This window comes from Centropristis striata, chromosome 23 (assembly GCF_030273125.1).
Source record: "Centropristis striata isolate RG_2023a ecotype Rhode Island chromosome 23, C.striata_1.0, whole genome shotgun sequence".
In the NCBI taxonomy this organism is placed as follows: Eukaryota; Metazoa; Chordata; class Actinopteri; order Perciformes; family Serranidae; genus Centropristis; species Centropristis striata.
In genome coordinates this window covers 23,829,683-23,857,337 of record NC_081539.1, presented here as the reverse complement: position 1 = coordinate 23,857,337, position 27,655 = coordinate 23,829,683, and the positions used below count along the sequence as shown (strand labels likewise).

The 27,655-nt window shown below is 38.8% G+C and overlaps 1 protein-coding gene across 1 annotated transcript in view; it reads right to left on the bottom strand.

Moving 5' to 3' along the window:
• The window catches only part of LOC131962165 (partitioning defective 3 homolog), a 572,304-nt gene that overhangs the window by 234,906 nt on the left and 309,743 nt on the right, over nucleotides 1–27,655 (bottom strand). Inside the window, exon 15 of the mRNA XM_059327127.1 lies at nucleotides 5,825–5,972. Coding sequence (XP_059183110.1) covers nucleotides 5,825–5,972 — 148 coding nt within the window. The remainder of the gene's footprint in view (nucleotides 1–5,824; nucleotides 5,973–27,655) is intronic.

Genomic DNA, 27,655 nt, shown 5'->3' with positions numbered 1-27,655 from the left:
ATAATTCATTTAAGTGTCTCTACCCCCCAGAGACCCAAGACCTATTCTTACTGTTTCTGAAGAAAGGTAGCCAACTACCTGGCTGCTGGGAGTAAACGAGCCGGTCCAGTTTCTGATCAATACCTGAGTGAGGTCAAGATAAGGCATCTACAGGACACTGCAGCTACTTTTAACAAAAAATAGAGAAAATAGCAATAACAATAATAGCTTGGCAGAAACATGTAGTTTACAATTTCACGGTATTGACTTGCTGCCAACTTCTATAAGTCACAATCAAAGTCAGAGCTTAATTCTTAAGCAGAAAAAGCATTCTGTGCATTTACCTCTGTGCTTTGGTCCATTTATAGCCGCACAGGAAGTATAATGGAGAAGAGGAGAGGAACTGATTAAGTTAAAGAATTCCTCCGCTGTGTTTTGAGATGTAAAATGCCTCAGAGTTTTGTCAGTAATCACTACTTGCCATGAAGAAAAATGTATGGCTCACATCAGTGGAAAGTGAGCCTAACCTGATGGAGAGCTTGTACGTGACTGTGCCACTGTGTGTGTGTGTGTGTGTGTGTGTGTGTGCATGCAACGACAGTATGTGTATGTACAGCTCAGGGCTGCACCATTTGTAAAAAAAATATTTCAAAGCAATTGATGGAATTGATTATCACTTTTGCACCATTATTACAATTTTTTATTAAAAAATTAAATTAAATGATCGTGGTTTGAATTTTTTACGGAGGGTCTGTACGAAACAAAGATTTTTTCTTAAGTCTGCATAATACAATGTGTAGGCTGAGATAACTTGCAGCATCATAATTTAAAATGGAATTTTGACACATATTTTTCCTTTAACAAATATTACGCCTTCTTGCGATTTAGATATTTTCGGTACAGAAATTTCCGTAAACACAATAATCAACTAAGTGAATTTAATAGATGGTTTATAGACCAATTATTAACCATTTACAAAGTGCTATACATATATAATCGTTAAACGTTAAACCAATTTCTTAAAGGTATATGAATCATTTCAAAATCATTAACATACTTAATATGGTGTTAAAAATGTTATAATGAGTGCAACTAAAACTATTAATAAACAATTAATTATAATTTAATTGTTTGTTGATAGTAAAGTAACTATAAGATTACATTAATATACCATGTATTTGACATTTATAAATTATTTAGTTAGTTAAACATTAATAAATTAACGTATTTACCATTCTAAATGGCCCAATCTGTTTACCATTTATAAATAATGGTTATTGTAAAGTGTTACCATTTTTTTATTAAAAAATATAATTAAATGATCTTGGTTTGGATTTTTTGTGGAGGGTCTGTACTAAACAATTTTTTTTTTAAGTCTGCAGAATACAATTTATAGGCTAAGTTAACTCACAGCACCATAATTTAACACATATTTTTCCTTTAACAAATATTACGCCTTCTTGCGATTTAGATATATTCTCCATATTTTGATAAAATTTCAATTAATTGTGCATGCCTGGTAGAGCTGTATCTACGCCCTGCCACATCCCAAACTTCACGTCTGGCCTTCGTGATTCTGTAATTTAGCAGATCCAGATACTCTCCGCATCGAGCTGTCAGTCAAGCACTGGTGGCTGTGTGCTTCCTGACCTTGCCGAGCTGTTCTCAGCATCTGTCCTCTAACCATTACTGTCACATCTCACACACCAGCCAATATGTCTGAGTCCATCTGAAATAACATATAGAAGAAGATAGAGAGCGGAAACAGCTCCTGTCTTTTTAGCCTGCAGAAATTGACTATCCACACAAATACATTTTACATCCTAAGTGAGGAGACGGCAAAAGGAAATGTTGTTACATTCTTCCAATGTCTACATGACTGCTTATTTATTGCCTTAATCCAAACTAAAGTGGGTCTAGTAAACTGACATTTTGGTTCAATTTGGAAAAAGGAAAAAATATATCTACATGTTAAATGAAGAAGAATGAGCAAGATATGACAGGAATACTGTTGCTATTTGCCTTCAAAGTAAATTTGGTGACATTTGATGAAGGTTAACTAGATTTGAGCTTTGTGTCATCAGTTAGTTGCGAGGTCATTGTCACTTGTTGGAGGGAAAAGATTGACAGAGCTTCCTCTTAAATTCTGTGCTTTGATGCATTTCAGGGACAAAATAAAATACATCTACTGCCTTTTCTGTAAATTGAAGATTTAAAAGGAGAGCTGGAGGATCAGATATGCAGGAAATTGAAAAAAGCTCAAATTTGATCGACCCTTGGAGGCAGCAAATTCTTTTTTTTTTCCACAGGTGCTGCCTTTTACCTCAGTGCAGCAGTGTTGTGTTGCTGTGATGAATATAAACTCAACTCTTACTGCATCGGAAATTTAAATACCAGAATGGTGTCAATTTAAAAAGATGAAGACCTGATCCATCCTTTGGTCATAGTAGCATCACAAGTGTAGTTCCTCATCCCAACACCCTCTTTGCTTGGCCTCCGTTTCTGCTAATTTTCTTAAACTTTCTTCAGAACAGCTCATCCAAACACCTACACACTCGACACTGTGCTTCCTTGGTCCTGAGCAGTGCACCTGCCATGACTTAGTTGCATTCCCTAACAGTGGTAGAGTATACACTTAATTTGGAAACAGTTACCAATGATGCACCAGGCAATTTCTGGGAGTAAAAGCTTACATTTTGAAATATTCAAGCTGCTGCAATGTAACATCTTTGGTTTTTCAGGTCTCTCTTTCCTCATTTGTTCTTGAATGTACCCAGCATGCTGTTCAGGAATGTAACAGTTAATAGAGGTCTGTACAGAAAGCACTACTTATAAATATGTCCCGCAAATTCCTGCTTTTTTTCCCAGGTGCTGTCTTTTACCTCAGTGCGGCAGTGTTGTGTTGCTGTGATGAATATAACCTCAACTCTTACTGCATCAGAAATTTAAATACGAGAATTGTGTCAATTTAAAAAGATGAAGACCTGTCACAGAATGTAGGCACGGGTTAATGAGGGCACGACTCGGAGACAGCCTCGAGACAAGAAGAGAAGGAACTGACATTTTCTTGCTGCGAGACAAGCCAAGTCAAAGATCTGAGACTGCGCTGAGCTTCTGCTGTGATAACTTACTGCTTTAGCACCCACTCCGCCCCCACCCCTAAAACTTTTCCACTTGGCTCATTTGACTCCCACTCTGCAGGATGAGATGAGTGCTGGGCGCCCTTGAAGTTTCAATGGCAAGAAACTTTTCCATCAGTGCGCCCACAGTTGCCGCTTATGATCACAGCGCATTCTCAAAAGCCTGCGTCGGAACAGCCAGTGGAATAAATAAGGCAAACTGAGAGGAAAACCAAACCAATTTGAGAACATTTGATTTGGGATGGAGGAGAAGGATGCGATGAAAGAGTGAAAAAAAGAGAAGGGGGGAGAGAGAGACAGAAGGAGAGAGAGTGTCAGGGGCAAGCCCTATTGATCTGGAGGCTTAATTAACCATCAGATGTCTCTGACACAGCCTCTGATCTTCTGTGATCAGTGGCAGAGTGGCACCGCTCTGGGGGTGAGGGTGGGGAGGGGATGATGGGAGAGAAACGCGAGAATGACTGGGAGAAGGGCAGAAAGGGAGACAGTGTACATCACTGACAGACTACAGATGCACTTCATCTGAGGAGAGGAGAGGAGAGCGGAAGGGTGACCGGGTGGGAGGTGAGAGGGGAGATTGTGAGATGGCAGGAAGAAAAATTGATGAAAAGTAGAGTTTAAAAACTGGGGGAAGGAGAGGAAAAGAAGACGACGAAATAGAATCAAAGGTGACAACACGGGAAGACGAGACAACAAGCGACTACTGTCAAAGGTAAAGGCTTATCTCCCCACAAATGACTTTGAGCAAGTCATCCACACATTCATCACATCACGCCTAGACTACTGTAACTCTTTGTTTGTTGGTCTGGACCAGTCAGCAGTGCGCCGCTAACAGGTTGTCCAAAATGCAGCCGCCCGCCTGCTGACTGGAAAGAAACAGCGTGAGCACATTACCCCATCCTGCATCTGTGCACTGGCTACCTGTACATTTAAGGATCCAGTTTAAGGCTTGATTACTGTAACAGCCTGCTCATCGGTATACCCAACAAACATCTCCAGAAACTTCAATTCAATCAGAACTGCGCTGCAAATACGACCTAACCCTAACCCTAACCCTTCCCCTTCCCCTAACCCTAACCCTAACCCTTACCCTTCCCCTAACCCTAAACCTTACCCTAAGCCTTACCCTAACCCTTACCCTTCCCCTAACCCTAACCCTAACCCCAGTCTTCAGATCCTCAAACGCCCCGCAATACCTCAAAGACCTCCTTACCCCTCACTCATCCAGCCGTTACCTCCGGTCCCAAAGTATGAACCTCCTCCATCACGACACACGACTCGGCACCATGGGAGACGGAGCCTTCCTGAACATCTACCACAACCCAAGTCTGTGGACACTTCAAACTTTTTTGTTCAGGCAGGCATCTTTAGGTTGTCCCTAGATGTTTTTATTATTGTCTCTGCACCATAATCTCCTCCTTTAGCTGTTTTCTTTAATCTACTTTATTATTTGTGTCGTTTTATCTACTGCTGATTTTAACGTGTCTGATTTTTCTCTTAGTCTTTTGTTTATTTTGTTTCTGGTTTCTGTAGCTCTTTGAGATTACTTTATGAAAAGTGCTTTTCAAATAAAATGTATTATTATTATTATTATTATTAATAAGGTTTTATTAATTGTTTTTAAGTGCTTAAATTGTCTGGCACTGTCTTATTTATCAGAGCTTTTAAAACCCCACAGTACTTCCAGGGCATTTAGGTCGTCCTGGTCCAGACTCTGTACTTGTGGGGACAGAGTCTTCTCTGTGGAACATCTACCTCTCCAGGTCAGAGCAGCTGTTTGTTGAGCACTTTAAAACATTATTTAAAACCTATTTATTCTCCTTGACTAGACAAGAATCCTTGGCTTTTCTACTTTTTTACTCTTTTATTTTCATCTCTAACTCTGTTTTTATATTGAGTTTTTATTACTACTTTATTGTTTTACTGTTTTTAGTATTTTATTGTTTTTATTCATTAGATAGATTCATTATACATTATATTTGTGTATGATTTGTATTGTATTTTAATAACTGTACATCACTTTGGTCAACTGAGGTTGTTTTTAAATGTCTATAAATGAACTTTGACTTGACTTGACAAGTGTTCAGGAAAGGGCTACATGCGCCTACACTGCATCATCCCACACAACCCCCCCCCCTCCCCACGCTGATGCAATCACCTTCAGCCTCTGTGCGTATGCATATGTGAAAGGTCCGTCGATGTTGAGATGACAGCAGGATTGAATTGCCAATTCTAATACACCTGAAGAGGCGAGATCTTAGCCCGCTGATGTCAACTGGGTAGAATGGAAATTGACCCGAGCGAAACCAGTGGGGAGTGGAGTGAAGGCAGGGAGGATTGGGGATGACGTTAATCCCTGAGAGGTTTGAATAGTGAAATAGCGTACCTCAGGATGCAGAGTGATGAGGAGGGGGTTAAGGCTTTGAAGGTGGTGCTGGTTGGGGGTTTAAGGGAAGGAGCGAGCAGAAGGCGCAGAGGGGCTGGGGTGAATGTTGAAATTGATCAGGGAATGTCAGTTAACAGACAACACCAATTCACGGGGAAAATATATCCAATGAGCGTGAGGTTAGCAGGTCAACCACACTTCCCATCGATGTGAACGGGGAGTGATCAGCCAAAAAAAATCCAATTTGTGTCGTCATTTTGTCTATTAGAGGTTGAAAGAGACACAGAGGTGCAGAGAGGGAGGTTGATATGTGACTCACCAATGCGTCCGATCATATTAGACACCGGTGTGGAGTTGTTGTCCATGCCTTCAATGGATTCATACAGGGAGTTGGAAATCCGGCGCTCATGGTTGTCCAGCAGAGAGGTCACAGAATGCTCTGAAACTGGAGGGCTGCCAGGGGTTACCTGCAGAACAAGGAGAGAAATGAAGAGGATGTATGGGGCATACAGTGCCAAAAATGTTCCATTAGGTTTCATAAAGTACGGTAAAATATAATTCATCCAATAATGAACATTTTCACCATAAACATTGAAATATTCACATTCGCCAAAAACATTTGAGTCATCCTCAATGTCAGTTTGTCAGCTGACAATAATTGAAGAAGCCCAGTTTGCTACTACTAATACACTATTATAACCAACAAAAGGCTTTACTACAAGTTTTTATAGCTCCAGAGGGTTTCTGGAGTCACCAAAAGCTCCAAATCCAGACTTCTTCATCACATCCAGACTAGAAAACAAAACAGCGTGGCGCCCTACTGTAAATTTACCTCTAAAGTTCTGGCTGTAAACTCCATGAGGCCAGTTTCAGTTTGATGATGATATACCAAGTAAAACTGGAGACAAGGTCAAATATATTTAGTATAAAATGATAGAACTGGATGTAACCCTCTTATATGTTATATTTGCAACCTTTGTTCACATTTGCAACATTTATATTTTTTTATTGAGCATGATAGTGTTTTGAAAGTAAAAAAAAAGATTCAAATCACATTTTATGTTGGACTAAAGGACTAAAAAAGACACAAAATTACCAAAATGAGACACAAAATGACTAAAAAAGACACAAAATGACCAGAAAAGACACAAAATGAGAAAAAAGACACAAAATGACCAAAAAAAAGGCACAATGTTTCTTTTTGGTTCAAAATGTCAATCAAATTGAGAACAATAGAACATCAGGAGTCTCGATCCATCCTTTGTTTACAGTGGCATCACAAGTGTAGTTCCTGGTCCCAACACCCTATTTGCTTGGCCTCCGTTTCTGCTAATTGCAGTTTATCTACACACTAAACTGTGCTTCCTTGGTCCTGAGCAGTACACCTGCCATGACCTAGCTGCATTCCCTAAAAGTGCTAGAGTATACACTTAATTTGCAAACAGTTACCTATTTGCCACCAGTCAATTTCTGGGAATAAAAGCTTACATTTTGAAATATTTCAGCTGCTGCAATGTAACATCTTTGGTTTTTCAGGTCTCTCTTTCCTCATCTGTTCTTGAATGTACCCAGCATGCTGTTCAGGGATGTAACAAAGCACTACTTATAATTATGTCCTGTAAATCTCAATAGCTTGCTTTCTACACAACACTTCATTTGTTTCACAGGATTACACCTGTTGAGTGTGAAGTTGATCAGATGAACGGGTTTCAAGAAACTTTAAGGACAGGCAGACAGATGGAGACTCCTTCTGTTTTAGTTAGATGTACTGTCCAATCTATAATCTACAACAATCAATGATCCCAAGTGAATGTGAGTCGGCACAAATCAAAAACACAGATATTCCAAAAAATCCATGCTAATAAATTATTTAGAACTATCATTTATGGATTATTTTTACATTGTGTAAACAGGATGCCATCCACACACTAAAGAAAAAGTGGGACTGCATAACATGGTTCTTTATGTGATGCCATCAATAGTCCAGAAACATGGAACCGTGGCTCCAGCGTCCATCTCAGCTTACGTGGGTATTTTCTGGCTCAGCAGTGTGAAACGGCTCCTGTAGTAGTCGGAGCTGGATAAAGCTCCATGGATTTCCCATAGGCCGATAGACAGCTGTCTCTAACAATGAACCCAGTAAATGGACCAGTGACATTTGCCATGTGGTCGATATGCCGCACTGCTGGTTATTGAGCCCACTGTACGCTCAGTGCATGTGTCAGTCTTGGCGGGGGGACACGGTTAGCGGTTAGTCTTTGGGTCTGGAACCACTAGGCCCAGATACTGTGTCCGGTCTTCAAAAGCCAATAGTCCGTAAAATGTGGTATTTTTAGGAATGAGACAATGGAGCAGCCACAGCAAGAGTCAGGAAGTAGAGAGGGAAAAACATCTCACATCCACGTGCAGAGAGTTAGAGAATAAAGCTCGGGCCTCTGCCTTATTTCCCACAATGCTTCATAGCAGCCTGTGGGCAGCCGGGGGAATGCACTGGAGAAGAACTCCCTGTACAGGACCTATTACAGATAGCTCCCTTACAGCTAGATAGTCTCACACAGTTCAACTTTGTACCTCAAGCATGCTTTAAACCAGGAGGCCCTGGCTAATATTGATGTCTCACAACACCCTGCTGGCTCCCGGCCAAGAGAAAGGGGAGTAAAAGATCAGACAACGACTGCAGCAGGAAGACAGGAGAGCAGGAGGATGAGGAAGAGAGAAGAAGAGGAGGAGGTGGTGGGGGGGAGTTTTTGGTAAATAAATGGAAGGAATAACAAGAAAAAGGAGGATTGTGGGGGTGTGGGAGCTGAGGCCCCAGTGTGGGTGCTGTCAAGTCGCCTCCTCTTGGGAGGAGCATACCTTGGAAGACGCAGAGCTGAGTCCAGGGACTTATCGGCTGTTTAATATAAATGAGAGGTTTAATGAGGTTGAGAGCGCCGGACTTTATCAGGACAGCGTGTTGATAAGAGCGAGAGGCGAGGAGGGAAACTGTGTGTGTGTGTGTGTGTATGTGTGTGTGTCTGTCTTTGTCTTTGTGTCTGTGTCTGTGTCTGTGTGTGGTTGTGTGTGTGTGTGGTTTCGTGCATGTGTGTTTGTGTGTGTGTCTGGGTCTGTGTGTGGTTGTGTGTGTGTGTGTGTGTGTGTGTGTGTGTGGTTGTGTGTGTTTATGTCTGTGTATGTATGTGTCTTTGTGTGTGTGTGTGTGTGTGTGTCTGTGCGTGTCTGTATATGTGTGTGTCTGTCTGTGGTTGTGTGTGTGTCTGTGTGTGTTTGTCTGTGTGTATGGTTGTGTGTGTATGTGTGTGTTTGTCTGTGTGTATGGTTGTGTGTGTGTCTATGTGTGTGTGTGTGTCTATGTGTGTGTGTGTGTGTGTGTGTCTGTTCGTGTCTGTATATGTGTGTGTCTGTGTGTGGTTGTGTGTGTGTCTGTGTGTGTGTGTGTGTGTGTGTCTGTGTATGTGTGTCACTGCGTGTGTGTGTTTGTGTGTGTGTGTCTGTGTGTGTGACTGTGTCTGTGTGTCACTGTGTGTGTTTGTGTGTCTGTGTGTGTGTGTGTGTGTGTGCGCGTGCGTGCATGTGTGTCTGTGCGTGTCTGTATGTGTGTGTGTCTGTGTGTGGTTGTGTGTGTGTGTGTGTCTGTGTATGTGTGTCACTGCGTGTGTGTGTCTTTGTGTGTGTGTGTGTGTGTGTGTGTGTGCGTGTGCGTGCGTGTCTGTGTGTGTCTGTGGTTGTGTGTGGTTGTGTGTGTGTCTGTCAGTCTGTCTTTGTTTGTGTGTGTGTGTCTGTTTGTGTCTGTGTCCGTGTGTGTGTGTGTGTGTGTGTGTGTATGGGTGTGAAATGGAGGGCTGGGTCAAGACAATTATAATCAGAGCCAGGGTCACTGCCGGCCTGATAATAAAAAGCATGTCCCTGGATGATTGAGACTCAATAAAGCTCAAATTGTCGAAATAAAGATTTATTTTACTCGTTTCTCTCTCTTTAACTCAAACCCTCTGCCAGTTTTTAAATCGGCTTCAGATCTGTCATGAGGTGAAAAGAAGTAAGATGAAGTGTTTGAGGTGAGAGGAAGAGAAACGTGTGGACAGAGTGGAGCAGAGAGAGCTGAAAACCAAATGATATGGTATGTTTAGAATGTGTCAAGAGGAATAGATCTGACAAAGACCACGATGTAACTGTCTCCCTCTATCTCTGAACGCTGAACAGGCTTATTTTAAAAGTATTCATTGGATTCAATGGCAAATAGACTTTGGAATCAACTTAACATGCAAAAGTAAAATGGCAGCTATTTAATCTTTGTGTATCCAGTATTAATTAAGTCTGCCTCTGTGCATGCCAATGCTTCAGCACGCTGTTTACTGACTTATGAATGTTAACTGACTAGTGCATGACAAGCTTTGGCATTTTCACATACATTCTGGACTCCAATTTTACCTGATGTCCAAGGTTATAGTAGTTTGGGATTTTTCATTAGTTTTAGTTTTAATTTAGTTGTAAATTTTTGTTTGCAAATTCAGTTCGTTTCAATGGGTTTTTAAAGTGAATTTGCTAGTTTTAATTTAGTTTTTATTAGTTTTAATGTTAGTTTTAGTTTTTTTGTAATAGGCTATGTGTTGGGTGCCAGATTCAAAGAGGTCCTTTGGTTTATCCATCTTAGCCCCAAAAACTCTCTTACAGTTCCGGGTGTTTTGAATTTCTTAGTCTATTGGTTTAGTCTCAATAAACATATTTACCATGTGTTCCTGCATGTTGACTCACTAGCAGATATTTAGTTGGAGCTAAATAGATACATTTCATATCGACCAAAAAGGATTATGCAGTGTTGCCCTACATGTATTCTGCAGAAAAAAATCTGTGATTAGTAATATCATGGTTGAATTGAAGACTTTCACTTGCACACAGTGAAAGCACAACATCCATAGTTTACAGAGTGTTGCACCGGAGACACTTTTACCATAATAACTAAACGATTTGAGCTATCAGGAAAATGTAATGTCTTCTAAAAGCTGATTAGTTGCTCTTTACAGCCAATATGGTGTCATTACGGTAATTTCACTTGCGCTTCTCCTGGAAGCCCACAAAGCAGGAATTCACACACTCAGCTGTGGGGAAATAGAAACACTGGATTATTTACGAACAAAGTTGACAACGACGAAAACGAAGGACATTTTTACCATAATTTAAGTTAGTTGTAGTTAGTTTTGTAACCACACAATACAGTTTCAGTTAGTTATCGTTTTTTTAAAAAACTTTCCTTTTTATATTTATTTCAGTTAACGGAAATGTTTTTTCAATTCTAGTTTTCATTATTTGGTTAGCTTTCGTTAACTATAATAACCTTGCTGATATCACAGTAGTGGTTAAACATGTAGGTGTTTCCCATGCAGGAAATATCTATTGATGGAACAGATGCATTTTGTCATTCCTGCCTGAAAGGCAGCAGTTAATAAAATATTGAAATGAAAAGAAGAAAAATTGGACAGTAAGCATGGGTATCAATCATCACAATTGCCTCATGAGACAAAAATAAAATGCTTTATGGGATCACAGTGTGGAAACCCAACAACAGCAACATGGAGTTGATCAAAAAGCTTCCAAAGGTGGATGTGTTCCCTTAAGTTTTCCACTGTCTTTGTTGGGATTTTAGCCCTTTCTTACCACTGCTTCTCATCACCTCATCATGTGCTTAATCTGACTTAATCTAGTCATTTTCAGAGTGGATTATCCTGTTGACTGAGGGAGAGGGCAGAGCACTGTGACTTACTGAGCCCAGTCAAGATCATCTGCTGCTCAGCTCCCACTGGACTCACTAAGCATGTGCCCGTGTGTTGGTGTGTTTAAGGTAACGCCGTTATCTGTCCATGTGTGAATGTAGCGTGACAGTCAGTGTGCATACCTGTATTCATGTGCATATGTGTTTATATGCTTTTGTTGTGAGTGCAGACTCATGCGCAAATGTGTTTTTGCCGGTGCATCAGCATCTCCCTGACCTTGAGTCCTCAGTGAGGGAGAGGAAGCAGTGTGTTGACAGGGCTGGTCTTAAGCTGTCAACTAAGGCTAATAATGTCTAGTCCATGGACATTTCTGGCCTTCTTTCCTGCTCTCAGCCTGTTGCTGGGCCCTAATCCAGTCAACCTCCACCATAATGCTGTAATTACAATCCTTAAGCTGCGGCATCCTGCCCCAGGCACAACTCACCTCTCTGCTGGCTAGATACCCCACTTTCATTAGCTTCTAACATCAGCTAGAGCCTCACGTAATGCCAGGGCTTCCCAAAGTGGAAGCCCAGGGGCCGGATCCACAAAAGTGTACTTAACCCTTTGGAGTTTGGGGCTATTTTGTCGGATTTTGGCGACTTTTCATTCTGCCTGTATACACCACTTAAAAAGTGTTCACCATGCCATGTTGGTATTGTTTTCAGCACAATCTCACCTATATGACTTGATTATTATCTGTGATATTTATAATTTTTTTTCATTTTGACGTGCTGATCAACATTTTCAACACAAAAAAAAACACGGAAAAAACAAACACAAAATTACACAAACACACATAAAAAACACTTTTTTTTTTACCGCATTTTTTTATCGCACAAAAAGCATTAAAGACAAAATATTGCATTAAAAATGCTGAATGCAAACTGCAGAATTTGAGAAACCTCTTCAAAAACTTATACTTGGTCAAGGTGTTTTTTTACCTTTGCTCAAAAAGAGTTGATGCAGTAAATTGGACATGGAAACTTCTTAAAAAGCTGACAGCAGGGCTTGATGCTGCTTCGTTTTTACGTTGCAATGTCATGAATAAATCTTGCTCCGGTGCTTTCGTGGACTCCAGAGGGTTAAGATAAAACTTAAAAAAAAAAAAAAAAAAAAAAAGAGATGTTCCTAAGAATGTTCTTAAATGCTATTCACCATTTTTTTCTTAAGAATTGTCATATGTCTTAGGAACTTCTTAGTTTTCTCACTTAGGACGGTCTTAGATTTTTAACTTAAGATCACTTGTGTGGATTCAGTAACTTGGCCCACTCAAATAACATGTTCATAATGAATAATTAAGTAGTATCAAATACAACAACTGCCTCTGTGATTTACTAAGACAACATTGTAGTGTAATCTAGGAACGAACCTACAAGTCACACACACTGAAAGGACATTTTAATTATATGTCAACTGCCAAAATAAGCTTTATGTGATACATTCACAAATAAATTACTCTGACCAACTTCACTGAACAATATTTGTTAACACATTGTCTAAGGCTAACGGAAATATTAAATAAATCAAATGAATGTCATACAAATCTGTCCAAGTAAATACATATCTAACTAGACTTATCTTTTCACTGTAGCTGTTTTCAGACTGCTGAGGGTTTCTCTTAAGGCTGTGAAGAAATTTGAGAAAAAATCTAAGAACTTTGTTTTCAAGAATCTCATTTGTTCTCAAGTTTTATCTTAGAAAAAAAAAACTTAAGAAGAAAGTTAAGAAAACAACTAAAGAAAAGATAAGAATTTCTTCATGAATACCAAATCTTCTTAAATTTTGTCTTAAGAGCAATGTTTAGAAAAAAGTGGCACTTAAGAAGCATTTTTTTCTGAAGAATGCTTTGTGAATCCGGCCCCAGGTCTTTAAAGTGTTCTTAGCAAAACTTCTATTTCACAAAAACATCACACTGAGGGGAAATCAGCACTTCTGATGAGATTGAACCCTTCCACCACTGTTGTTTTTCCAACTAAAGACATAATAAGTGCCTTGCTGCATTGATTTAAAAATATGCCCAGTAGCTCACCACGGGAAAGTTGAGAAAAGCTTCATTTTATGCAAATATCCCCTGATGCAACGTGAGCCACAACCACCTGAGAGCCAATCAAGCTCCCTTTGATTCCCACAGAGACGGAAGCCCACAGTTGTTTACTAGTCCACTCCACTGGTAGATGGAGGATCGCTTCCAGCACAGATACAAGACTGTAATGCCAATCAGTCCTGGGCATCATTGTTGTATTACAACAGATTCAACAATGCATGCCACGTATTTAAAAGGGCATGAAAACAAAACTCTGTTCTCAGGACACAAAGAATGGAACAGGAAACGTCAGTGACATGGGGAGCGTGTCTATGTACCCCGGGTCCTGTGTTCTCCTCTTTGTATGAGACTGGGGAACATAGGACCCTTTTCCCTGCTCATCCCAAAAAGGGTCCTATGTTCCCCGGTCTGTTACTTTTTTCCACCATTATAGGCCTAACCCTAACCCTAACCCCATTTAAAAAAAAGCCAAAATGAACTGCAAAGTGACCAGAAAGTAGCTGCTGTGCAAATTTAAGTTTCGGGCTGCTTGAGCTAAGGTGGGCCATGTGACGGTAGGCCTGCTGGCCATGCTGAGAGTCCACCATAAACATTGATGGATTGAAAAGATTGAAAAAAACAACATAGAAATATTATATTCATCAGGAGGAAAATTATAAATTAAGAAGCATACAAATAACGGAAAGCAATAAGAAAATAATATCCTGGGTATTACAATGGCCTGATTGCAAAAAAGCTTATCAACCTCTCACACCAAAAAAAACAATAAATGGTTGCTCATTTTATTTCATTTTTAAATCATTTTTGGTCTATTTTAAACATATTTTTAATTATAAAAGGAGTGTTTTTATCATATGAGGGAGTTTTTACAAGACTTTAAGAAATAGCCTGAGCCAGAGCATGTGGCAAAACGGGCTTCCTGTTTTGCCACCCTTTCTCCCCTTTAAACCTAACCCTAACCCTATTTAAAAAGCCAAAAAATGAACTGCAAAGTAAGGAGAAAGTAGCTGCTGTGCAAATTTAAATTTTGGGCTACCGTAAAGATTGATAGATTGATAGGTTCCCCAGTATGTATTGCTACAGGGGAACATAGGCCCCTTTTTGGGAAAAAAAAAACGGGGAACATGGGACCCGGGCAACATTGGGATGATTCCGTGCCATGCTAGCAGGCTAATGTGCTCACAGTCACAATACCAACATGTTGATATTAAGCAGGTAAAATATTAATCATGTTCACCATCTTACTTTAGTGTTTTAGCATGTTAATATATGACAATTTGCACTATATACAATACAGCTGAGGGTTATTATTTGGAGTGTTATTATTCAAAGTTTGACCCTTGCTGAGACATTAGACTCAAAATCGCTAAATGTTAGCCCCTCAACTTTTACTAATAAGTTTGGTTTTAATTAGCTTTTTAAGGCTTTAAAAACAAGGGTGTAACATCATGATTGACAGCTTGCATTGTGCTTTGATTGTGCCAAAATGCTATATTTCAAAATGCTACCCAACGATTTTGGTCAATTTGGTGATTTTATGCATTTGTGTCTTACCATCTTATACACATCAGCTTTACTATTCATTTAAGCAACATTTCATAAATATCTATTTTTGTGTGTTTGTGAGGGAATCTCGATACCACGGCCCCACTGTTCGTCACTACTGTGCAGACTCTGCCTCCAGATGGAGTCACCAGAGCAAGATGGCCGACTTTTGAACAGCGGGATGGAGTCGTCCACCTTTATAAAAAGTCAATGGTCAGGAGCCTAATACATCCTTCATCTTTTCCTCTCTTCAGTAGGGATTTGTGTTTGTGGTCTTTGTGGTTGTCTTGAGATGACAGCTGTCTGTTTACATTCACAAAGTTCAGGCAGTCGGATCATACAGCTAACAAGCGAACACCACATGTACTATGCTGCAAAGTGAAGGAAATGTGAGTATTTGTATTCACATAAACGTGTGTACGTATATGTTGCTTCAAAACACTTCCAGCACACACTTCACCTCTGCAGTCTTCCAGCGTTCCCAAGCAGCCCACTCAACCACCAGATTCAATATATTATTTTCTCAATTGGTCCTATTGAGTTTCCCCTGCTGCTCCTAAATGAGTTAGTCCTGAGAGAGTCGGCTGGGAATGAGGGCCCAGCAGCGCTGGAATTGCATTTCTGCTGCTCTGCGATCTACTTTCCTCGATTTAGTCACCACTTCATTGCAAACTGCATTTCCCAGAGTGCACCGCTTTGTGCCCTCACTCTATCCTCTTCCCATGAATCACTGCTATTTGCTATGACAGCTGGGGACCTGTAGTCCGACAAGTCATGATTTGACTGGACTTCAATCACACCGTATTAACTCCATGAAGTCTTGGGCTATTTTGTCCATTTTTTAATCCTTTTCATCCTGCCTGTATACACCTTAGAAAATGTTTAAATGCCACGTTGGTCTATTTCATCTATATGACGTGATAATTATTTTTTCATCCTGGCTTACTGGATCAACAGTTGTAACCCAAAAGAAAAACATAAAATGTGATTTTGAATCATGTTTTTTTTCTAGAGTGACTGTATTTTATTTGTGTTTTGTGTGTTTTGAGTAACCTAATCTTGGTCATTTTGTGTCTTTATTGGTCATTTTGTGTCTTTTTGTATCTTTTTGTGTCTTTTTGGTCATCTGTTTCTTTTGTTGTGTCTTTTTTAGTTATTTTGTGGTTTTTTTTTAGTTATTTTGTGTCTTTTTTTGGTCATTTTGTGTCTTTATAGGTCATTTTGTGTCTTTTTTAGTTATTTTGTGTCTTTTTTTGGTCATTTTGTGTCGTTTTTAGTCCTTTAGTCCAACATAAAATGTGATTTTGAATCTTTTTTTTTAACTTTCAAAACACTATCATGTTCAATAAAAAATTTGAAATGTTACAAATGTGAACAAAGGTTGCAAATATAACATATAAGAGGGTTACATCCAGTTCTATAATTTTATACTAAATATATTCGACCTTGTCTCCAGTTTTACTTGGTATATCATCATCAAACTGAAACTGGCTTCATGGAGTTTACAGCCAGAACTTTAGAGGTAAATTTACAGTAGGGCTCCACGCTGCTTTGTTTTCTAGTCTGGATGTCATGAAGAAGTCATGCTTTGGTGCTTTTGGTGACTCCAGAGGGTTAAGTTGGGAGGTAGGGTCCAAACATATTTCCCTCACTTCTGGAGCATCTGAGTGGGCCAGCATCTCAATGCTTTAACGTCCCTCCCAGCAGTGGTCAGCTCAATACTAATAAAACCATAATTTACTAGGCCGGGCTCTGATTGATAGCTCTCTCAAGGCCCTATCGATCAGCCTCTCTCTCATCCAAGTGAGCATCTTTTGTTAGGTCCAGCCACTTCCTTCCCCCTTGTCTCTTTGCATAAACGTTCCCTTAGTGACTAACAAGCAACGCTCTTGGAATGGATTACAAACATTCATTGGCATGCTAAGGATCCCACTCAGTGCTCTTTTATATACATAATAAGCTGTTATATCCAGTCTCTTCACAGAGTTAACTAAGCTACCATGTTTGCAAGCTCCTATGATGCAATGATGTTAAGGTGAACACAGGGAATAAAGTGTTTCTGCTGCTTTGATCTTTCTCCTGTGCCCCCCGCTGCTTCTCATCAATAATAAAGCAGTGTTTCAGCCTGACCGTGTTCTTGAATGGTTAGTTTTAAAATAGAAGAATATGGTAAAGTATGATGCAAAGCAAATTGTCTAAGAGAAAGCAATGGTTATTTTGGTGAAACCCTACACAGTAGAAAATGTCTGTAGATTTTACGGTGAAAAACTGCTAAACCACGATAGTAAAAGAGTGCAAAATGATAAATGGGTTAATTCAGTTTCAGTTACAATGAAGCACCGTAAATGTATATATCAGCCAAAAAAATTTTTTTAACACATTACTCCACTGTAAAATACACTGGCACCATGTTTGTAGCAAAAATTGCAAAATTGACGGCTGGTATATACTGTAATATATATACCAGCCGTTATTTTTGCATTTATTTTTTGCAAAGATACTTTTTCTAACTGTTAAATGTACCAAACATCATATATCTACAGAAATATACTGTAATATTTAATGGTAAAATATTTAATTCATGCGGCATTTATAAAATATTTTCTGGTCAATTATATGGCAGAACAGCATTTCTTTTGATGGAAAAACTTTATTTTTTAACGGTAAAATATGGAATAAAATGGCAATCTTAAACAAGAAATCAACAGTGCTAATATAATTTTATCATAATATTAGAAAAAGTTGCACTGTATTTATTACGGTAAAGTTCTGGCAACCATAGCTGCTGGTTTTTTACCGTAAAAAGAACAGTTTTTTTTTTTAGTTTTTTTTTATAGTGTATCATATCATTCTGATTCCACTTACTGTTGTGTGTAATGTTGCCTCGTGTCATTATGTCAGCCTAAAAATGTGGGTTAACCCCCCCGACCTCACTATTCATGCTGTCCTGTCATCATTATGCATCATACTGTTATGAGCCTGTCACATTCCTTCAATTTAAACAATGACGTTAATTAGCTGTCATGCAATTTAAAACCTCAGCAGGGTAGTAAATGTCAGCATCACTACTGGTTCATTTGTTGAGGAACAGCAGACACAGATGGACATTTCTATAAATGTGCTACTATGTCAGTGGCTTAAGGAAATGAGATACAGGAAACCAGAAACACGTTTCTCAGGTGACTAAACGCGCTGGGCAATTTTGCCCTGGTTTCTTGTCCCACATGGTATTTACATAATTGGGATTGCTGGACTGGAAAGTCTTTCAAGTGGTCAAAAGAGGAGGAATGCTTTACATAAAAGCTTTACATTTATGTCTTGAGGCGGTCTTGACAGAAGGCTGTGCTGAGACAAGCACAAAAAGAAAGTGAAAGTTAAGAAATATGTGAAGTAAAGAACTGAAGTGCTATCACTGTGCTCCTTAGGCAGAACCTTTGTCTCATGAATTATCATGAGAACTCTATGCACTGTGAAAAATGACAGTAAAAGACCGTAAAATAATGAATGGGTTAATTAAGTTTCAGTAACAATGAAACACTGTAAATGTATATAGCAGCCAAAACAGTATTTTTTACAGTTTTTTTAATACATTACTCCACTGTAAAATACACTGGCACCATGTTTGTAGCAAAAATATACTGTAATATATATAGAAGCCATCATTTTTGCATTTCATTTTTGTAAAAAATACTTCTTCTCACTGTTATATGTACTAAACATGATATCTCTAACAGAAATATACTGTAATATTTAATGGTAAAATCTTTAATTTATGCAGCATTTATAAAATATTTTCTTGTTAATTATATGGCAGAACAGCGTTTATTTTTTGTGGAATTGTTTTTTTATTGTACTAAACACCATATCTAAAACAAAAGTATATTGTAATATTTAATGGTAAAATTATAAAAAATAATTTATGCTGAATTTATAAAGTATTTTCTTGTCAATTTTATGGCAGAACAGCGTTTCTTTTGATGGAAAAACGTTTTATTTTTTACAGTAAAATATGGAATAAAATGACAATCTTAAATGTGAAATCAACAGTGTTAATATAATTTTACTGGAACATTACCAAAAGTTGCACCGTATTTATTACGGCAAAGTTCTGGCAACCACAGCTGCCGTTTTTTTAACGTAAAAACAACCATTTTTTTTCCCAGTGTGGCGGAGAACCACAATGTAAAAATAGTAAGCTGTGAAATCCAACTCAATCTGTAGATGTGTAGTATCTGCAACACAGACAGGGAAGATGCAAACACTTTTGTGGTGAAGCATCTTGGTGGAAATATGCTTTCACTGCTCTGATTAATGCTTCATTGGCAAGTTGCTGTAGCTCTGTCGAGAAGGACAACAAGAAAACCACCAGACAGCCAGTCTGTCAAAAACAGCCGACGTCTGCTGGAGATCTTCATCATAAATAACAACGCAAATGCACAGAGAAGCGTAAGTGTGGGCCTTGTGATGAATTTCAAATGGCAGAAATAAAACCCAGACACAAGCACGCTTATCATCTTTTTAGATGCTGGCGGGATAAATATCTTAGTAGTGTCATGAACTTCCACGGCTGCTGCAGCAGACAGAAACAACAGTTCATAAACAGGATAAGAGGTCGCAGACACAAGCTCAGATGTAAAATCCATCTTTTATGCTTAGAATAACTTTAAATCTCCATACATTATTAATCCTCTTTGTATTGAAATGAGTTCTGATGATGTCTCATGATAAGGCAACTTCTTTGTTCTGCCCAAATAATATTTATTTTGTCAGTGTTAGCTAAAAATGTAAAGTTGAGGGCAGCTGATGGATCACTTCGGAGCAAAAATATATATAATAATGAATTATAGGTCTATATGTCACTGAAGTACCAGTGGAACCGATCGTCCTTTTGTTCTGCAGCCTATCCAGTACATCTCTCATCTAAGCCCACTACAAATTCTTACATTTGTGCCACACCTGGCGAGAAAATTACTTTCAAGCCAGTGGAAAATTGATATTGGAGGTTATTCCATGCAATGTGTCACTGCTGTATCATTATGATTTCTATGGTGGAGAAGAACAACCATAATTCCAAAAAACAAACACAGGATTATATCTATTATTGTCACAAAATAAAGGTGATGAGTATAGGTGGTGCAGAAGCATTATGATATCAACATTAACCCTTTGATGCACAACATATTGACCCCCCTTCTAATGTGCAACATGGGTCAAAAATGACCCACATTCATTTCCCATGTTATTTAATGCTCTTTTTGAATGAATTTTTTTTTTCATTTCATACTTGAAAAATAGTTGTATTATTACATCACTTTTACATACATGGGTCAAAAAATTACGCATTCAACCCAATTTGATTTAAAATTAAATGACCTAATGATATAATAATAGTAATTTGTTTCAAATAGTTACTTTAGCAGTATGAGGGGCCAACACTCATATATTTAATATATTTAACATGTTCATGTATCATTCTGTCACACATACAGTGTATCTTGAAGGTACTCACAGCGCTTCACATTTTCCACATGTGGTTATGTTACAGCCTTATTCCAAAATTCATTAAATTATTTTTTCCTTAAAATTATACACACAACACCCCATAATGAATTGTTTGACCCCATGTTGTGAATTAGAAGCGTAGTGATACAAAAAGGGGTTTTATTCAAAAAGTAAGAAATGAAAACAAAAAATTAGGATGTATGATGATCAAAAACGTATTATTTCAGGAAAACCTGGAATACCAAATGATGAAATAAATTTATTGCAAAGACATAGAACACAAAAACTCAGTCGGCTCACTTTAGACCCATGTTGTGGATCTAAGGATAATATCAGAATTATTATATTAATGTATACAACTCTATAAGAAACTAATGATAATAATGGAGGGCAGAAAGTTTAACATTGACTTTAAATAACCCAACTATTGTAACATATCTATGTTTGAACCATTCACAGTGCTGTGACTCCAGGATCAGCCGCTGCACTGAAAACACAGAAGATGGAGACCATTCCAGTAAATGTGGCCGTAAAAAAATGGAATTAAAATGACTTTTCATAAATTTAATTGCTTAAACGCATGTGACGATATATTAATAGAACTGAGATATAGAAAGAGAAATTAACCAGCCTCTGAAGCAGCCATGCAATTACAGTGCTTCAAACAAATTGCCAGTGACCAATCATATCGTTTGACTATCTGGGGCAGAATGGTAATTTTTCAAACGAGGGCTATCTGTGGAACCAGAACAGAGGAAAAAGTAATTGTTCCAATGCAGAGTGTGTGGATACTGATGTGTGTATTTGTGTTTGTGTGTGTACTAAGCATATTTAAAATGTTATTAATAACACTTTTACTGCCTACTTTTCTTTCTGGTCTGATTGCACAAATGCATTACAAGGTGGTTATTGGTATTAGGGTTGGTTTTCAAAAGCAGTCAAAACCAGCTGAAGACATTTTGCTACTTATGTAAGGTATGTAACATTTCTGCATTAAAAAATATCTAAACTTTACTAGACCTATGTTTAATAATTTGTTGAGTTGGTAGTTACATTATACATTATTACAGTTATATTTGGTCCCTAGTCAATGGCATCATATAACCTCCACACGAGATGATATATCAGAGAGTAAATGTAAATCATACAATGTGACAGAATTTCACTCAGTACCAGTAATGCAGCATTATTAATTGCTGCCATTTGACCATTTTGATAAAAGAACAATTTTTTTTTCTTCAAAATTTTCACCCCACGATTTTTGTAACCCATTTATTTTTAACCCTGTGCCAATTGCCTATTGCATGATCCGGGGATTCCTTGACTCTGTCTGCCTGCTCATGATACATGAGCAGTTAGCAGCGTTAGTAACGGTAGTAGCGTGTGGGAAGATCACGTTATTCCCTGCTGTGAGAGGTCCTTGTAAGGGAGGTACAAGGTGAGAACATGCAAACTCCACGCCAGTCCCACAGGTGTTGGAGACATGGAGGTGGGGACACGCCTCCAACTCCCACAGCGTCCCCTTGCGACCACTCAAAGCGCTTTACATTCATTTCATTCAGCTGTTCACACACATATTTATACTGGTGGCAGAGGCTACCCTAAAGGGTGCCGCCTGCCACCACTGGGAATTCATTCTCACATTGGGAATTCATTCTCACACCGATTGTGAGATGAACGCAGCATCGGGAGCAATTTGGGGTTCAGTATCTTGCTCAAGGATACTTCGACATGTAAGCTGCCATGGTCAGGGATCGAACCACCAACCCTCCGATCAGAAGACAACCCGCTCTACCAACTGAGCAACAGCTGCCACCTTCTAGCTGTGAGGCGACAGCGCTACCAACTGTGCCACCATGCCCCCGAAAAGAGCTAATAAATGACATGATATTTTAATATTGATTCAGCTACAATGTGTTAGTATGAAACGTGGCTTAAGTCAGCCACCAAGCTAATGTGTATGTTAACATTATAGCTTTACAATGTTCAGCATGCTCATGAAGGCATTTATAGTACGATGGTTTTGACCACTCATAACAGTGTTGGGCTACTGCACAATTGAATTTGCCACACAATGTCTTCTTGCTAATTGCTAATTTGACTCCCTGTGAACCTGGTTGGCTAATAGTCTTCTCAACAAATGGTGCCTTGTATTTTTAGGCTTGGATCCACATATCAGATTCTGAATCAGGCTAATGGGGAACTTCCGGGTTTGTGGTGAAAATTATTCTAGTACACTGCTTTGTAAGACTTGAATAAATCCTTGAAAACATCCTCAATCATCCTGCAAGTATTTTATTTATTTCAAGGTCAGTAAAAAAAATCTCATTTAAACCCAAGGCAAAGGCCACTCATTACCACTGCTTGAATGGCAGCAAAAACAGAACAGGTACTCCACCTGAGACATGGACGTAGTCATCAGCAGGATGAACCAGCCTATTGAAACACTTGTCATTGCTACTAAGAGGATATACATGGACGGATCTAGCCCCAAGTCCTGCTGAAAGCAAATGGGCTACTGGAGACCTTGGGCAGTATGTGGACGTGTGTGGTCTTATTGTTGCGATTATACAGTATGTTTGTGTGTGAATGCTTGTGGAGAGGCTACTCTGAGCGGTCACATAGTGTTTTTTTTGTTTGTATTTATGTGTTACAGCAGTGGTTCTCAACCTTTTTTCAGTGATGTACCCCCTGTGAAAGTACCCCCTAACCAGGGCAAAAAAAAAGAGAGCTGTGCCATCAGTGTCTGATTTATTCAACTTTGGAACTGATAAACACATACAAAATTCAAACATTTGAAAAAAAAAACTATTTCAAACATTTAAAATGTTAATAATCCATGAGTAAACGTATTGCAAATATTTCTCATCACTGAAATGTAGTGATTCAAACTAATGTAGTAAAAACAGTGAGCATATAACCATTTAAAACTATAACTGCTAGGCTTCAACCACGACTCCATCTTTGAGTTTAAGTGATTGACAGGTGATGCCAGGTGGCATATGACAGGTTGGGTCGAACCATCCTGGTATGGGGGACACTCTGGGTTTTTAGAAGAATGAAACTGAATAGCCTGCTGAATAGAAAATTAATTTTATGAACTTATACTGATATTTTCCTAAAATATTTATAAATAATTATTTTTGAAGGATTTTTGCATGGATACTACTTTTTAAATGTATATTTTAAAATCTCACGTACCCCCTGGAGTGCCTTCACGTACCCCCAGGGGTACGCGTACCCCCATTTAAGAACAACTGTGTTCCAGGGTCCTATTCTGCTGGAACATATTCAGCTACATCATGCAGAAGAAAATGGACACCGGATCTGGAAAACCCCAAAAATATTAAACTGCTCTCTTCTGAGAAAAGTTGATCATACTTTTTCCCACAGGACCAAGCAATGATGAAATCAATGCAATTTTCATGGGGTGGGGTGGCCTGGATACGCTGCACCCATCGAAGCCCACCCCCCCTCCCAGTGCATTAGGCTGTGCTGCTCAGCTCCTCTCCCCTGCAGACAGTGATGGATCTGATTCATTTCAATGGTGGCCTCCAGTGCTCAGTCCCATTCTGCTGGGTGACAGTGGCAAACTGGTGCCGGCTCCCCACATATCTGCCTGACCAACACAGCAGAGCAGGGGAGAAGGGGGAGGTGGTTGTAACTGCCGGGAGCCTGTGTCGACATTTAACTTCTGCTTTTTTTATTTGAGGTTTGCAACTGACCCGAAATTCTTCATTTACAATCTTATCTTTTCTCTACTCTGAATATATTAAATCTCCTCGAGTGAAGTCGTTGCACCTTTTCAAACAACTGAGCTTCCTGAAAACGCTGCATCTTCACATCTAATGGGAGCTTAATGGATGGAATCTAAGAGGCACTGTAACATCTCCTTTTGTTTCACACACTCTCACACTGTAAAAAATGTCTGTAGATTTTACGGTGAAAAACTGCTAAACCATGACAGTAAAAGAGGTAAAATGATAAATACGTTAATTCAGTTTCAGTAACAATGAAACACCGTAAATGTATATATCAGCCAAAACAGTATTTTTTACAGTTTAATTACAGTTTAAAAAAATAAATAAAAATTACTCCACTGTAAAATACACTGGCACCGTGTTTTTAAAAAATATATATAGACTGTAATATATACACAAGCCATTACTGAAATTATAAAAAATAATTATTATTATTTATTTTTTTTTTTTTTTACAAATATGGAATACAATGGCAATCTTAAATGTGAAATCAACAGTGTTGATATCATTTTACCGTAATATTAGAAAAAGTTGCACCGTATTTATTACAGTAAAGTTCTGGCAACCATAGCTGCCGGTTTTTTACCGTAAAAACAACATTTTTTATTTATTTATTTTACAGTGCTTTACATCTTTCTCTACAAAATCAACAATATGTTGTCTCATAGCAACTGATGCTAAAGTAAATGTCAAGTTTGATACAAACTTGTCAAAATGTATCCCTGAAAGGATCAAAATATAATGAAATTTAATGAAAAACCGCATCCTTCCAAGTACATAGTGTCAGTGTATTAATACGAAAATGCATTTTTGCTGTTTTCTGAAAATGTGTTTGTCTGTGACCTTAACTGTCTGCTCAGTGTCAGTCTGTCTACCTGTCTGCCTGCTGGTGAAGGATTAAAGAGGACAGGAGAGTGACTGGACCGAAGAGATAGAACTCACTGAAGCTTGGGGCTGAGCTTTCCCCGGAGGGACATGTGTCCTCTCCCCTAGTTTGGATGGCAGGGTTTGGGAGGTGGGGGGGATGATGGAGTTAAGGCGGAAAGAAGAAAGCTGTGTAGACCCACAACAACCCTGTGTTTAAACATGCATGGGCTGCTTTGGTGCTGGAGGTTCTGCTTTAGTCACCACTGAAACAATGAAATAGAAATCAGTTCACTTGGATTAATAGATCCATTCATTACAAGGTTTGTAAGATGTACAAATACTGTGATAAACACAGTGATTTTATAATATTTTTACAACAGTTAGTTGACAAGAAACATTCCAAATGCTATTATAGGGCATACCATCACTGGAACAAAGATTCATTTATTTCCATTTCCTAATGCAGTCCATTAAGAAGTACAAACTCAATAGAGAGGAGGAAATGATGAGCGACATAACTTTACAGTCAGATCAGCTGTTCTCTCATCAGAATTACACATGATTATCTTTACGCCGACGACTGCCAGATTTACATGCCAATCTCTAAGAACAGCCACTGCCCCCTGACACCCCTGTTTGACTGTCTATGTGATGTCAAGGCTTGGTTAGCCCAGAATTTTTAAAAACTCAACGGGGAAAAAAACGGCGGTTATGGTATTTGGCAGTGCCCTCATGGACCTGGGACCACTCACAGAGTATGAGCATCCTAAAGTCACCAGCCTTAGACAGTGATTTTAAATTTGATAAACACATTAACAGCGTTTTAAAAATTTGGTTTATCATCTTCGCCTCTTATCAAAAGTGAAAGCGTTTTTATCTTTTACCCTATTTCCAGCAAATGTATGTGTGTTTGCATGATGATAATCATGCAAACACACATACATCGGGGAAACGGGAAGGGGCTTTAATATAAGAAAAAATGAACACCAGAAGGAGTGTGAAAAAGTAACAGCAGGACGACTCACAAGAACAGAAAAACACAAAGCAGAACAGGAACACCTCAAATCTGCAATATCGGACCACTGCAAGCGACAGAATCACATCATGGACTGGGACAACACAAAGATCATCACATCAGAAAGCAATAAACACAAACAATTTATCAAGGAGGCAATATAGATCAGAAGACGGGGGAATACAACAATAAACCTGTATGAAGGAACATACATGCTCTCACACACCTGGGACGCTCTACTGCAAGGACCTGCGGGCGGCGGGGGGCGTGGTCAACCTGACACACCTGCCAGTTGTCAGGTTGACCACGCCCTATGAGGAACTCCACAAAAGACATGTCACAGCGATCAGCTGACACCTCTGAAGAAGACTGAAGTTGTCAGTCGAAACATGTCAGGTAAAAAACATCTCCTACTTTCCCTTGTCTGAACAAAAGAAACTAAGGATAATACCTTTTACCCTCATTGAACAGATCGTGCACGATTTTATTTCAAGTCGACTGGACTACTGCAACACACTGTACTCAGGTGTTTCAGCCACAAAGCCATCTCTGTCGGCAGTTAGTCCAGAACGCCGCGGCACAACTTTTAACAGGGGCCAAAAAGCAGGAACACATTACACCAATCAAACCACATTACACCAATCGTCGGGCGGCCTGTTAATTTTCGTATTGATTTTAAGAATTTATTGTTTATTTTTAAAGCTTTGAATGGACTGGCCCCTCAGTACATCAAGGACCTCATCCAAATCTAGATCTGTTTTCATTGTTACCGAAACTGAATAAACTCATTTATCATTTTACGTCTTGGTTTAGCAGTTTTTCAGCATAAAATACAGTTTTTATAGTGTACACTGTTTAACTGTTTTGTAATTTTTGTGTGTTTTTCTGTTTATCATTTATAGAAAACCATAACCATCAAGCCTCATCATCTCCTATTGCTCTAAATGTGTACATGGTGACAATAAATGGCTTAAACGTAAACATCAGTTGTCCCTCCTACATTCTTATCGATGTACCATGGTGATGCTTGACCTCCGGTGAACCAATCCTGGAGATAGATTCTACAGCCATCATGATGAACAACATCACATCAATTCCTCTGATATTTCTTAAATAAAAGAAGGATTTTACTGCACCGAGAAGTTAGCATGTCAGCAATGCAATGGCTTCATGTCACATGCAATTGCAACAAAAACTTTGAGCCACATTGTACTATTTCATCAGACAACCCTGCATTAGCTTTGCTGCTAACACAGTGAGCATCTTTAAATGAATGACGGGCCTGTGTCAGTTCACACAGGGTGCTGTTGTTTGTCTGAGCCCAGACAGAAGAATTGGAATTGAGAGTTTGTAGCCTAAGAGGGCTTAACTAAGTGATGATGGAAAACATACAGTAGCATGGTGAACAATTCATAAGGTAATGCATTTTAGAGTTGTTATAAGGAACATTTTGTTTCACAGTAACCACATTTCCTATTCAATTTTAAATCAATAGTGGCTACTTTCTCTGGTACTACACTGGATGATGATCTAACAGCACTTTACAACAGCTATTTTATCTAAATAAAATTACTGCTGCTTTATGTCCCATAAAGCAGCTCAGCAGATGTACACTGCAAAAAAGGTGTGTCTAAAAACACTAAATCTGAGGGAAAACTGCATGGAA